This window comes from Gouania willdenowi, chromosome 19 (genome assembly GCF_900634775.1).
Source record: "Gouania willdenowi chromosome 19, fGouWil2.1, whole genome shotgun sequence".
Classification (NCBI taxonomy): Eukaryota; Metazoa; Chordata; class Actinopteri; order Blenniiformes; family Gobiesocidae; genus Gouania; species Gouania willdenowi.
Window position 1 is genome coordinate 3,163,557 of NC_041062.1, and position 12,710 is coordinate 3,176,266.

Sequence of the window (12,710 nt, forward strand, 5' to 3'; positions counted from 1 at the left end):
CAGGGCGTAAACATACAGTATATGTTCCTCATCTTGCTAAATTTGAATAAAATCATATTCCACATACACATGCACAGTGCTCATGGCTAATTCCATGTTTGCAGAAGGGTCTGTTTTTATGGTTATATGGGCACTGTTTGTAAGATCATTTTGCATTTACACTATCATAAAAAATGAACTCTAATATCACAAACACAAGGCTTCAAAGTACTTCTGCTAACTATTCTAATATAAGTCGTAAAATCTATCAGGTTTATAATTATTTACCAACTGAAGTTGGGTTTTTAAATTATTTATTTTCTTATAAATAGTAATATAGAACAAGTAGTGAAGCTATCAGTAAAAAGTAGGGGTGGGACAATACAGTGACTTTGGGAAATGATACGAGAGATATAATGGTCTCATGATATGAGATGATATTTTTGGAAATGGAAAATATATTTTAAAAATTCAGGGTTTGATAGCAATTTACTGTCGGTCTAAATTTTATGGACAAAAGCTTCAATGAAAATAAATGGAATGGTTTGTATTCAAAGTAAACAACATTTGCATCAACTGGAAAACAATAATTAACAACTGTAAACGATGGTTAAACCTTCCTTAAAAAAAAAGATAAAAGATACAAAATAAACAATTCTTCTTGATTTTCACAGATAACTTATATGTAGGGGTGTCACTTTAACGCGTTAATAGTGATTAATTAATTACAGGGAATATTAACGCACTAAAATGAATCGCGTTAATCGTTTTTTTTTTTTTTTTGCACCGCAACCAGCGCAGAAACTTTCTCCATTGCATGCGTTCCCGGTATACCCACAAATACTGATGCACCGGCTACAACGGTAGAAGCTGAGGAGTCTGAGAGCACGTTCATTTTAGTTAAATTTTTTTAAAAAACACTGATAATAAACATATTTACATAGATAGATAAATAAATAAATACACAGATAAATAAATAAATACACAGATAAATAAATAAATACATAGATAAATAAATAAATACACAGATAAATAAATAAATACACAAATAAATAAATAAATAAATAAATAAATAAATAAATAGATAAATAAATACATAGATAGATAAATAAATACACAGTTAAATAAATAAATACATAGATAGATAAATAAATAAATAAATACACAGAGAAATAAATAAATACACAGAGAAATAAATAAATACACAGAGAAATAAATAAATACATAGATAAATAAATAAATACACAGAGAAATAAATAAATACACAGAGAAATAAATAAATACATAGATAAATAAATTGATGGATAAATGGGTAGAGAGAGATTGACAAAACAAATTTACTATTATACATACAATATATTATATTATTAATATTTCATCAATATTTCCCTGATGTCTAAGCTAAAAGTGTCAGCAGCCCTTTATAGTCTCACATACATGTGGAATGGAAATGGTTCAAGTGTGTTAAAAAACAAACAATAAATTACTTTATAAAGCCACTTTGTTAAACATAAATGTTTTGATCTGCCACAATAATGCAATTTAAATGAAAATACCTCAAGTTGAGGCTGATTCTCAGCAATTTTTAGGTGAGATTAAGAAAAAGATTTATTAGATTAATTAATCACAGAGTATAATTAATTAATCTCACCATATATTTAGCCTATTGACAGCACTACTTACTGTTTATTAACTTGTTGAGGAACTGTTTCAACAAGATTAACTTGTGCTTTAATTCAGCCCTTCTTCTGTTTAGCAACAACAAAGTCTCTTCAATAAAACATTTTTTAATTAAAAAAGTCCTTTAATTGACATTGTCAGAGAGAAAAAATGGTAGAAAGTGAGATGTGACAGTGACTAACTTTAACCAGCAGGGGGCGGTGGGTATCCTAACGTCTCCTGCTCAGCGTCAACAAAGGGTACAAAAGGGAAGAAGAAGCAGCATTTGCTAAGCGAGCATAGCAGTAGCTAGCATAGCATGCTAGAGGTTCTCTGACTAAACACTGACTGTTTAACGTCGTCCTTTTTCTTCTACACACAAGGTGAGTGACCCAGAGCACAGCGCTGACTAGTATCGACAGGTTTACACTGGCATTTTGCATGAAATATATACATTTTCCCTGTTTTGTTGTTTTTTTTTGTTCGGTGCTAACAAATTATTAGCTGTATTTAAACTGTCAGATATTAACCCAATATTTCAAATTCCCCATTCCCCCTAAATTGAAAGAAATAAATTTTAAGATATTGAATGGAATCTACTCATCTAATGTTCTGCTGATGCAAAGATTTTGGTTTAGAAACAAGTAAATGTATATTTTGTTGGGAAAAAACAGTAAATTTTCACAAGCTAAAGTCCCTCAACTAAATGCAGTTTCAGAAAAGGATATTATATTTGGTCTTATAATGTAAAACTCACACCATGACTTCCTTATCAATAAGATCATTATACTTGGAGAATTTCTTGATACACTAAAATCAGAATGTCTTTATTGTCATTATACAATTAAGGTAAAAAAGTAAAACAACAGAAGAAGAATATAAGAAAAGTAGCTCTAATTAAGGTAAGATGGGCTAGTAGCAACATAGTAAATTATGACTAGATATTGCAGAAATATAAAATAAATATTTGCACAGTATGAAGTAAACGCAAAGCTAAATACTCCAAAATCAAACCTAATTTGTATGCCTTTCACAACTATTTTTTTTACTGTTTTTAATCCCTTAAAAATACAAAATACAGTCAGCAAAACGTTCAGCTGTGAGCCAAATAGCAAAATAATAATTTTGCCATCGTCTGTTGTTTTTTTAAGAAGGAACCAATGTTTAGATGTTATAGTTTTCAATAAAGCAAAAAAAAACAATGCTTTAAAGTCACTCAGATCTGTTTAAGAGAAAAAAAGCCTGTTTTTTTTTTTGTCAGCTTTTTGCTCTGAAACTGGCAATTTGTGTAAAACTTGCTCTATTCATCTGCTGATTACGGAAGAACTGAACAAGCTACAAAAACGAATCTTTAATCTTTCAGAATCTGGTGTTAGATTTCAGATTGTCGTACTACAAAACTGTCAGATGGTTAAACTTCCTGCTGCCCTCACAGTTTAACTGATAAATGGTGTTTACGAGTTTCAGTCGCTCACATTGTGCTGACTCATTGTGTCATTAACTTCGTACAGACAGCCCACCTGAAGCCTTTAAATACCTGTATTCTGTGAGTTGCAGCAGCCACAACTATCACTGCTGAGGAAGTCTGTACTAGTCCATTTATAGGTAAAATAAGAAATCAGAAGTTACTTCACTTGTGATTTTTAATTTTTCTATTCATGTGTGTTGGTTATTTAAGGGCTTTTTCCCTCAACTTGGAGTTTTCCTGCACCTACTTAGACTTATAGAGTTTTTTTTTTCTACTCAAACATTGTCATTACATTGTGCTTGTTTGTATCTTTCAGCGATGCAGTCTGTGGTGAAACAAAACCTCCATGCTGAGACCGAAGGAGACCTGAACAAACTCATTAACATAAAGCTCAATGCATCCTACACGTACCTGTCTCTGGTAGGATTCATAGTTTGATAGTGCCCTGTGGATTTTAGAGTTGTAGAGTTTTAATATTAGGTATGTGTATGCTCTCATTGTTTGTCGTAGGGCATGTATTTCGACAGAGATGACGTCGCCTTGCCAAATTTCTCCACTTTCTTCCTGGAGCGCTCTGCGAAGGAGCGAGAACAAGCTGAGAAGCTGCTGGAGTATCAGAATATGAGAGGAGGGCGGATTTTGCTTCAGACCATTGCTGTAAGCTCCAGAGGATCATTGAAAAGCTGTCATTTTTTCTATTTTGGTAATGTTCTGGTGCTTTAGCAGAGTATTTTTTTTTCTTATTTGTTTGTTTGTAGAAACCGAGCAGAGAGGATTGGAGAGGTGGTCTGGATGCCATGTCTTTTTCTCTAGATTACCAGAAAATTTTGAACTCGAGCGTGCTGGACGTGCACCGCAGAGCCGGCAGCCACACTGATCCCCATGTAAGTCCACCCTGTTCTTTTAGATCAGTGTTTCTCATATGGGGGTACGCGATGGCACTACAGGGGGTACTTGAGAGAGTGGAAAATTAGCAAATAACATAAAAAATATGGGGTTTTGTAATGTTTACTTTTAGCCTATGGCTATAATCTGACATATTTACATATGTTATATGTACTGTCCCTATTTAAATAAATAAAATAAATGCAATACCTTTTTTTAATTTGTTGCAAGAACAAAGCATGTATAGCGGTTGTAAAAGATAATTAACCTTATCAGATGTTAACATTTACGTATTGGACTGTCACCAAGTCGGTTAAATCAGAAATACAGTGGGTACCTGAGAGAGAAAGTGGAAAATTAGCAAATAAAAATACAGGGTTTCATAATGTTCATTTTGAGTTAAAAATGCTCATCATAATGATGATTGAAATGATCTTTATTAGAACATGAGCTGAAAATACAAAGGTCAGTGTTGGTCCCACACCAGGTGTGAGAGAACAGAAATGATGAAATCTATTCAGGAAGCTCTAAATACTGTTTCATTTCACTTATTTACAAAATGAGATTTTAAATGTGTTATCAAATATTTATTCCATCATTATGATCTATATATATAGTTTTTTTTTCATAGTATTCTGAGCAAAATGTTGTAGTCGGACCAAGTGGGTGTTTGGATTCACAAATAGGAGAAACTGGGAACTTGGGCCAAAAAAAGTATGACAATCATTGTTTTAGAAAGTCTTAAACACACTTGTGTACAACAAATGAGTCGATTTGTAGAAAATTAAGTCATTTTGTTTTTTCACTCGCTTCTAATTGAAACCTTTTTGTTTGAATGTATTTAAATGTAGCTGTGCGACTTCCTCGAGGAGCACTTCCTCAAAGACAGTCATGATACCATCAAGAAGCTGGGCGACTATAATGGAAGTCTGAAGCGTGTCACTGCGTCTGAGACCCATGGTCCTCTGGGAGAATACCTGTTTGACAAACACACTCTGTAAAGAGTCACACCAGTCTATTGATAGAAGCTCTATATTCACAGACCACAGTGAGCAGTAAACAAGTCGCCTACACTGCATTTGTGTCCGTTACAATGAAATTCACCAGCAGTTGGATAGAATTTGAAATACCTCAAAGTAGAAACATGCAGTACTAAAGCTACCCTTAACTATAAGTGTTATTTTCATCAAAACTGACAAACATTCCAATGTATCCTCAAAAGTTTGTAAAATCGCTCACAGAAATGATTGACAATGTTGAGCTTTTAATAAAGATTGATCATGCTGACACATTTTTGACTCGTTATTAAGGCTGAACATACATGTGAAACCATGTGTCCTCACAGATAAGCATCTGTTACAGTATACAGTGTGAGCACTCGCATGTCTGCTCTATAGAACACTGTAAAGATAACAGAGGGGTTGTGCTTATTGTGCACTTAATGTTTAACTATTAGGGCTTATACATGGCTTGTGGTAAAATCGCTCTGTTGGACAAAATTACATGTTCCAATGTTTTGATGACGATTGCAGAGCGATGATATATGGCAAACATAGGCAACTGGTGGCCCAGGGGCCAGATTTGTGTGGCCCCCAAAGTAAAAGTATACAAACCAAGAGCAAGAACACATAAATATAAAGAATTAAAATATTGCAGGAAATGCAGGAGAAGATAAGAAAAATACAACAAAAACACAAACTACTGCAAAAATGAACAAAATGACAAAGTACACAAAAGACTAAAACATGAAAAATGACTGCACACCCACAGTACTAACGAGCAAAACGACAACAGAAATGCATACCAATTACTCAATGACGGCACAAATACAGAATATGGCTCCAAAATACATATTTTATAGGAAAAATACACAAAGACTACAGCAATGCCTCACAGGGACAGAAAAACACACATACTATAAAAACTGTTCTTTACTGTATTAATGCTCAGATTGGTCATTATTCTAAATGCTGACATGAATGTTGATCATGTGACCCTCCGATCAAACACATTTTTGTGGCCCTGCTGTGGTAAAAGTTTCCTTCCTCTGAACTATGGTATACTTCTCTTATGGTTTAAGGAAACTACAATAACTAAGTTCACTGCATTTTTACTAACTATAGGTTAGCTGTAAAAACAAGAATAGATATCAAAATAAAAATTCCTTTTACTTCATTACATGGTGTTAAAAAACAGCTGAGCAAAGATTGAATAGGAAAGTACAATATTCTTTTGAATGAGGAGAAAACATTGATCAACATGTCAGCATTTAGAATAATGAGTGATCTCAGCATTAATACTGGAAAGAACATTGAGTTTTTATAGTAATTTTGGTTGTTTTTTGTTGTTTTGTGTATGTTTGTTGTTTTGCTCGTTGTGAGGCTTTTGTGCATTTCTGTAGTCATTTTGTGTATTTTTCATGTAAAATACATGTTTTTTTGGAGTCATATTGCGTATTTGTGCTGTCATTGAGTAATTTGTATGTATTTCTGTTGTCATTTTTTGTGTTTTTCTTGTCTTTGTGTAATTTTGTTGTAATTTTCTATCATTTTAAACATTTTCTGTGTAATTTTGTGTATTACTGTTGTCGTTTTGTTCATTTTTGTTGCAGTTTTGTGGTGTTTTTGGAGTTTTTTTTCTGTGTTTTTTTTTTTTGTATTTTACAGTTTTTTCCTGCATTCTTGTAATTCTTTGTATTTTTTAATCTATTCTTGCGTTTGTTTTGTGTATTTTTCTGTCATTTTGTACGTTTACTTTGGGGGCCGCATAAAATTAGACTGAGGGCCTCTGGGACCACCAGTTGCCTATGTCTACTGTTGGCAGCCTCTCACATCAGGAGCTTTAAATATTGGCTTCTCAGATGTAATTAAGCAAATACCACTAATCTGAATTATGTCATTGTTTGTTATTGATTTGGCGCAGGCTTCCTCTTTTCTATAATTATTATTACTATAAGGCCACGAGAAATAAATACAAATTTGCAAAAGTAAATCACTTTTTTTTTTTTTTTTAACTATCCTGCGATATCCAGATACAGCAGTGCACTGCAAACACATGACAGTGTGTGTGTGTGTGTGTTTTCTGCACAGTGGAACATTAAGCCAAAAGATGGAGATGCTCTCACTGAGAGTTGTTGGTGGATTGAGAATTGACTGACAGGGCAGATATGCTGAGGGGATTAAGGCAGAGCTCCACAATCTCTTCAGTCTAATGGATAAACTCAACCATTGCTGTTTTAATAAATCATTCTACCGTTGTAAACCATAAACATGTAAAACTGTTCAACGTGCACAAGTGTTAACATTGCAGCAGTCGCTCAAAGACTGACTTTTACTGGGTTATTTTATGATTCCTCAGTTATGCATAAAGCAACAGATGTGTTTTTCAGCCTTCTAATATCTATAGGGGGGATTAAATGACTACAGTGCACAAGTGATTTGCCAGCGTTCCAGCTCAGAGGAAAGAGTTGCAGAGTGTGTGACGGTCAGCATCAAAAGGATTGATATAGGTTCACCAGGGCTATCGAAAGGCAACAAACAACGCACCTGGAAATCAGAGAGGCTCTAACGACTCACATCAACAGGTAGGACTAACAGGAAATGGAAGATTTGATCATTTGTTAATAATATTTGCAAATATTTGCTTGGATGCAACTGAAAAACCATGTTTGCCAAAAGAAAAAATGATTGTTAATGATTTCTGTATTAATTCTAAAAATGCATTGAGTATAATGAATCTAAAGCTGGTCTCATCTTTGTGAATCTCATGTGAATCCTGTCTGGACAATGTTAATTTTCATAAATCATTGATCACACTAGTACAGTTATAAATAATAATAATAAAACATGAAACAAATATTTTCATTAAAAATGCAGATTTATTGTTCTCTACACTATAATTTATTAAAGCAAATAGAATAGAATAGAATGCTTTTATTGCCATTATACACAAGGTACAACTAAATTAAGAGAGAACTCTCGTGGTGCAAGATGCACAGAAAAATAAAAAGAAACATATATAAATGTATGAATGAAATGAAGCCGTGGTTAAAATTTCTATAAAAGCTAAAGGATCAGAACTTTAATGACAAGTAAATGGAGACCAAAATACTTGTAGTTTTTATTGCATATTTTAGAATCTGGGATTTTGGATTACTACCATAGAGACAGATTTTAATCCAGGGCTTCAGCCATGGCTGTGACTGGATAGAAATAGGGATGGCTTGGAACACAGTTGGTGAAACATGGGCATGGAGGAGATGACAGATAGTAACAGAGGGATTAGGGTCAGCCATGTTGAGCATCTGGCTTAGCCAAGTCCTGAGTGCGTCTTCCACTGAACTGCCACACATGAACTGCAGGGATTACACCGTCACCATGTGAACGAGTGTTAATAACACTGGGTGTAACAACCAAGCGTGCATGGCTGTGAACATAAACAGACCAGTGGAAGTAACCCTCTCTTCTTCTAAACACACAGCGCACATGAGGCTGCTCAGCGCCGGGGCCCGACTCCGGAGGGCCGCAGAACCGTCCGAGCCAGACTCCGAGGAAGGGACGGAACCGGTTCATCATGAGCACTCTCACTCAGTTCACCCTGAACATGCACACACAGAACATCACACAGAACATCACACAGAACATCACACAGAACATCACACAGAACACGACTACAATCACATGAAGGACAAGTTCATGAATGAACTAACGCATCTGCCCAGTAAGACATTTTTCATTGATATCACAATAATACACTTTAAAAGTTTGTTCCATCATGTGTATGACGTGAGAAATCCAACAACTACGGTACCTAATCATCAACTGGTGGTTGTGGTTGTGCAGAGCCACTCCCAGCTCCCACTTGGTCATTATCTCTCTAAACATGTGCTTAACAAACTGCCATGAGATAAGCGACTCCTTAAAAGTATTAATGTTCAAGCCTCCTCAACTGTTTTTCAGGGAGTTTACTTTGATCTCCTGACATTTTTCGACTGTCAACTGCCAGTCTTCTTCAGAGGCGTCTGCTGATCGCTTCGATGTTTCAGTCACTTTTAAATGAAACCTTTTTCAAACAGAAGACAAAAATAACTTGCAGGAAGTATTACGTGGAAGTCAAGGAAACATCAAAGCAATCAGCAGACACCTCTGAAAAAGACTGGCAGTTGACAGTCGAAATATGTCAAGAGATCAAAGTGAATTTCCTGAAAAACCGTTGTCTGAATCAATGAAACCTCAACATATTTTATATATAAAAAAAACTTGCTGGAGTGGTTTTTTGATATAGTTTCTTCCTGTTGATCGTTGCACTTGTGTGAATTCCTACCAATATCTTTTTTTTTTACTATTCTGAAATGTAAATGTTGCAGTTCCGATGTGGGCCGTAGGCGCCATTGTGGTTCTGGTTCTGGCTCTGGTGGCGTGCTTCATTTTCTGTGTTTTCAAAAAATGCTTTGGCAAAAACAAAAAGCCTAAGAAAGTGAGGGAGAGGAAGGCCGGTCGCCGCAGAAAGGCCAAAGAAGGGGAGGGAGAAGCTGGAGAGAAGGTAAACTTAGTTTGTTCATTATGACATAGTGTTTTTAGTCCTTTTTTATATTCAGTGCACTGATGGTTTTATAGGAGGGGGAGGTGAAGAAGGAGGGAGAGGAAGAGGAGAAAGAGCAGGAGAAATTGGGAAAGCTGGAGTTCTCGTTGGACTACAACTTTACAGATTCCCAGGTAAACAACATCAACAAAAAACATATATAAGACCCAGACCCTCTGGAGAACAGTCTATTACTTACTGCTTCACTTCCTCTGCAGCTCATAGTGGGCATCCTGCAGGCTCAGGACTTGGCTGCAATGGACATGGGGGGCACATCAGACCCATACGTCAAAGTCTTTCTGTTGCCGGACAAAAAGAAGAAATATGAGACCAAGGTTCAGCGCAAGAACCTATGCCCTGTTTTCAATGAGACATTTATCTTTAAGGTATTATTTTCCTATCATGGATTTTTATTAGATGTTGTTGTTGATTATAAGGTTCATGTTTGTTGTTGAGAATGTGTTAATTTTTGTAACAGGTTCCCATTGGGTATCTTTTAAAAAATGACCTAATACTGACCTGTTTATCGACCCTTCTCCTTTTCTAGATCACATACGCCGAGCTGGGCGGAAAGACTTTGGTGCTGCAGGTTTTTGACTTTGATCGTTTCTCCAAACATGACCTGATTGGTGAAATAAAGATTCCCATGAACAGTGTTGACTTGGGCCAGCCTATGCAACAATGGAAAGACCTGGAGAGTGGTGAGAAAGAGGAGGTATGTATCCATTACAACTTCACTTTATTGAATTACTGAGAACAATTGGTGAGTGAGAACTTAATTGCGTAAACCCAAATTTGCAATAAATGCTAGTTTGCATGCTGCTGTTCAAGTTTCATCATAGCTCAAACAAAATATAAAAATGCTATACAGAAATATGATTCAAATGCATATGTCAAGAGTTTGCATGGAACAGCTGATTGGATGTTATAATAATCAGTTTTAAACAGCTGCAGTGACAGGGAACAGAATAGTGGGAGAACTTGTAGAACCAAGACATCGTTCGATTGCGTCGGGGACACTTTCTAGTCCTTTTGAAGTTGTTTAAAAAAGTCCACCTTAAAATCCCAAATAAATACGACTTCAACATTGTGGTAGAGGGAAGTAGAACTGTGTTTCTGATTGGTTTAGAGCCTGTGATGTGTTAGATTCACCTTTAAACACACTGTACCAGCCTCTGCATCAGTGATTACATTGTCTGTACCTGACTCTAAACATAATCTCAGCTAATAATCATACAGGCTGAATCTGGCCACACCTTGGTTTACTTACAGTACTTCTTCTGGAGACAAAATAAGGCCCTGTTATAACATAAGTCACTGTTGATTTTCCAATGATTGTTCAAAACCGTTTACACAAAATGTTTTTTTTAGCAGGAGAAATTGGGGGACATTTGCGTTTCCTTACGTTACGTACCCACCGCTGGAAAACTCACGGTGAACATCATGGAGGCCAAAAATCTAAAGAAAATGGATGTTGGTGGTTTATCAGGTAACAGCACCAGGATACTCATTACTATCATTCTGTTAAGTATTGAAAACATGGAAACAAATTATTTTCCTCTTTTTGCTTTGATTATTTAGATCCATATGTGAAGATAGTTTTGCAGCAGAATGGAAAGCGCATTAAGAAGAAGAAGACGACGGTGAAGAAAAACACGCTCAATCCGTACTTTAACGAAAGTTTCAGCTTTGAAGTCCCCTTTGAACAAATACAGGTCGGCTTCACAGCACTGACTAGTAAGAAGTGTTTAGTGGAGATGCTTGAGTTTAAATATCTGTTCTTGTTTGATCTTTTCTTCAGAAAGTGCAGGTCGTCCTCACGGTGTACGATTACGATAAACTTGGAAGCAACGACCCAATCGGAGGCACCTTCATGGGTTACGGAGCCACGGGAGTCGGCCTGCGTCACTGGTCAGACATGCTTGCCAATCCCAGACGCCCAGTGGCCCAGTGGCACACGCTGTTGACGGAAGAAGAAGTCGATGCGGCACTTAAAGCGAAACCACGTTAGGAGTCGACACATTTGGTACATACAGTATCATTCATTCATTCAATGTGACCCTTCTGTTTTCTCAAACTGCATGTTTTATTTTCCACTTTGTCACTTCTAAAATGACTCAACAGGGGTGTGTGTAAGCACGTTATGTACAGACATTATTTTGATATTTGATTAATTGTTATTCTTTCCCAAATCTTTGATTTTTGTCCAACATGTAAAAAAGCTTTGCTGTAAATGTGCAGCTTCTGTGTATGGTATTGACTGGTTCTCTGTAGTGTTTCAATGCACTTGAAGTGTCACAAATCAACATGATTTCCTACCTTGTTGTTATATTTCTGGTTGGCCTTGTGCTGTGGTGAAAAAATCAAATAAACATTCTGGACAGTTACACAAATGCTGCTTTTATTCAATTCTAAAATTCATACGGTTTATATGCAGGGGTGCACATAACCTGTTAAGTCTGGGGTTGTATAATACATGTTTTGCAAGATATAATGGTATGCGTAAATAACATGGAATGTACTTTACTTTCAACTGAAAATGAACAAAAGCAGCGCAACTAAATATCTGTATACTGTATTAAAGTATCATCATTTCATCATCACTCTCTTTCTGACGGTATATCATCCTTTGATTTTAAAACAATAGAAGGTGTGATTGTGCAAAGTCTATTTCTTTCTCCCTGGTTGAGGATGTGATTAATTGTTTACAAGATCCCAACAGACTGAAATTATTTGAAAATTATCTGTGGATAAATAGCGACTCATTGCCAAATAGTTTGTGGTTAAATTGTGATGAAATATCAAAAGTCACATCCTGCATGCCTTCAGCTGGTTACATAATACTGAGCCACTACAATGAATGCTTACAAGCCTTATGCTGGCCATGAGCTTACAAAATATGACAAAGCAGTATTTATGCACCTCTGAACACACACATACAGGTGCATCAGGGGAAATTAGGAAGTAAGAAAGCTGCAAAGCATAAATCAAGCCCTAACTATAAGGACAATATGGCAGAACTCGTACAGTAGTAATTACTGTAATACTATGTGGTCCATTCTAAAGTGCCAAGTACATGGTACAAACACTAAAACACTAGAAATTCTCGCATTTCAGTTATCACAGAGTACAAAAGTAC

At 35.8% G+C, this 12,710-nt stretch overlaps 2 protein-coding genes across 3 annotated transcripts; both read left to right on the top strand.

Annotated features, from left to right (window-relative positions):
- The first annotated feature begins 1,901 nt into the window (after positions 1-1,901).
- LOC114481217 (ferritin, lower subunit) lies at positions 1,902-5,280 on the top strand. 2 transcript variants are annotated; one of them, XM_028475800.1, is made up of 5 exons: positions 1,902-2,021; positions 3,423-3,526; positions 3,617-3,763; positions 3,865-3,990; positions 4,843-5,280. In XM_028475800.1, the coding sequence occupies exons 2-5, from the start codon at positions 3,425-3,427 to the stop codon at positions 4,990-4,992; spliced, it is 525 nt and encodes a 174-aa protein (XP_028331601.1). In that variant the 5' UTR covers positions 1,902-2,021; positions 3,423-3,424; the 3' UTR covers positions 4,993-5,280. The 2 variants fall into 2 exon arrangements, with proteins under 2 accessions (XP_028331601.1, XP_028331602.1); XM_028475801.1 differs by lacking the exon at positions 1,902-2,021 and adding an exon at positions 3,145-3,243.
- Positions 5,281-8,475: 3,195 nt separating this feature from the next.
- LOC114481537 (synaptotagmin-1-like) lies at positions 8,476-11,582 on the top strand. The gene is made up of 8 exons (XM_028476457.1): positions 8,476-8,710; positions 9,357-9,532; positions 9,607-9,705; positions 9,790-9,957; positions 10,119-10,286; positions 10,943-11,060; positions 11,153-11,286; positions 11,373-11,582. Exons 1-8 carry the CDS (start codon positions 8,476-8,478, stop codon positions 11,580-11,582), a joined length of 1,308 nt encoding a protein of 435 aa, XP_028332258.1.
- The last annotated feature ends 1,128 nt before the right edge of the window (positions 11,583-12,710 follow it).

Coding starts and splice junctions, on each gene's coding strand:
- LOC114481537 (XM_028476457.1), top strand. CDS start 8,476: ATGAGGCTGCTCAGCGCCGGGGCCCGACTCCGGAGGGCCGCAGAACCG. Junction 10,287..10,942: donor AGAGTGGTGAGAAAGAGGAG/GTATGTATCCAT, acceptor TGTTTTTTTTAG/CAGGAGAAATTGGGGGACAT. Junction 11,287..11,372: donor TCCCCTTTGAACAAATACAG/GTCGGCTTCACA, acceptor TCTTTTCTTCAG/AAAGTGCAGGTCGTCCTCAC.
- LOC114481217 (XM_028475800.1), top strand. CDS start 3,425: ATGCAGTCTGTGGTGAAACAAAACCTCCATGCTGAGACCGAAGGAGAC. Junction 3,764..3,864: donor TTTTGCTTCAGACCATTGCT/GTAAGCTCCAGA, acceptor GTTTGTTTGTAG/AAACCGAGCAGAGAGGATTG. Junction 3,991..4,842: donor GCAGCCACACTGATCCCCAT/GTAAGTCCACCC, acceptor ATTTAAATGTAG/CTGTGCGACTTCCTCGAGGA.